This window comes from Sinocyclocheilus rhinocerous, unplaced genomic scaffold (genome assembly GCF_001515625.1).
Source record: "Sinocyclocheilus rhinocerous isolate Xijiao unplaced genomic scaffold, SAMN03320098_v1.1 scaffold159, whole genome shotgun sequence".
NCBI classification, from domain to species: Eukaryota; Metazoa; Chordata; class Actinopteri; order Cypriniformes; family Cyprinidae; genus Sinocyclocheilus; species Sinocyclocheilus rhinocerous.
Window position 1 is genome coordinate 63,297 of NW_015666558.1, and position 1,140 is coordinate 64,436.

The following is a 1,140-nucleotide window of genomic DNA, read 5'->3' on the forward strand; positions in this document are numbered from 1 at the left end:
GCGCGTGTGTCTGTGCGTGTGCGCGTGTAGACTTTACCATTTTCGTGTGTCTGTGTGCGCGTGTGTCTGTGTGTGTGCGCGTGTGTGTGTGCGCATGTGTCTGTGTGCGTGTGTGTGCGCGTGTATGTGTGCGTGCGTGTATGTGTGCGTGCGTGTATGTGTGTGTGTGTGTGTGTTGTTCAGCTGCCAGAGAACTACACTCCCCCTGCTCCGATCACAGCACCGGTGATGGGTTTCCCGGTGGAGACTCCTGTTCCTCAGGATCGGATCCAGGTGCCGCCCGGAGCCCCTCAGGAGCCCAGCGTGCAGGTCAGAGGTCGTCATGCCAGAGCCTGTCAGATGAGCTTGTGTTTTTCATCATATTAACAGTGTGTGTGTGTGTGTGTTGTAGTCCTTACAGCAGCTTCCTGCCGAGCACGTGGAGCAGAAGGAAATCCCCGCCGAACACATGATCCTCAAGACCACCTTCAGCAGCCTGGTGCAGCGCTGTCAGCTGGCCGCCGCAGACCCGGTAACACACACACACACACGCACGCACACACACGAGACACATTGCATACACAGCTGCCAAGAGCTTTCTCAATCTGGCAAGCTCTAATCTAATTGGCTGTCTTTATGTAACTGTCTGGAATTGTTGCACAGGTTCATAGTGTCGACAGACAGGGGGTCGTGTTTACAAAGTACAGTCTAGTGCAATAGAATTTGCCAAAGTTCAATATTCAATTAAACAAATATTAATACCCATTTATTACCATTATTTATGCATGTTGAATCAATATATTTCTTGTAATGTCTATTCAGTGCTTTTCTCATTTAAAACAATAATGACTTTAAAGGATCTTTACATTTACATTACATTACATTTAGTCTTTTAGCAGACACTTTTATCCAAAGCGACTTACAAATGGAAGCAATCAGAATCAACAAAAGAGCAATGATATACAAGTGTTATAACAAGTCTCAGTTAGCTTAATGCAGTACACGTAGCAAGGTTAGAAGCTAGTGTTAGTTTGTTTGTTTTTAAAGAAAAATAAGCAGTTAGTAAGTGAATAAAGTGCAAGTCTAAAAGGGGCAAGTTTTTCTTTTTTTAAAGAATAGAATTAGAATAGAGAGTGCTAGAGTTAGAGGGTCAAATAAAGA

At 44.6% G+C, this 1,140-nt stretch overlaps 1 protein-coding gene across 1 annotated transcript in view; it reads left to right on the forward strand.

The window, feature by feature from the left end:
• The window catches only part of LOC107732750 (protein transport protein Sec31A-like), a 45,219-nt gene that overhangs the window by 42,547 nt on the left and 1,532 nt on the right, over nucleotides 1–1,140 (forward strand). Inside the window, exons 21-22 of the mRNA XM_016544169.1 lie at nucleotides 184–309; nucleotides 392–511. Of these exons, the coding sequence (XP_016399655.1) occupies nucleotides 184–309; nucleotides 392–511 (246 nt within the window). The remainder of the gene's footprint in view (nucleotides 1–183; nucleotides 310–391; nucleotides 512–1,140) is intronic.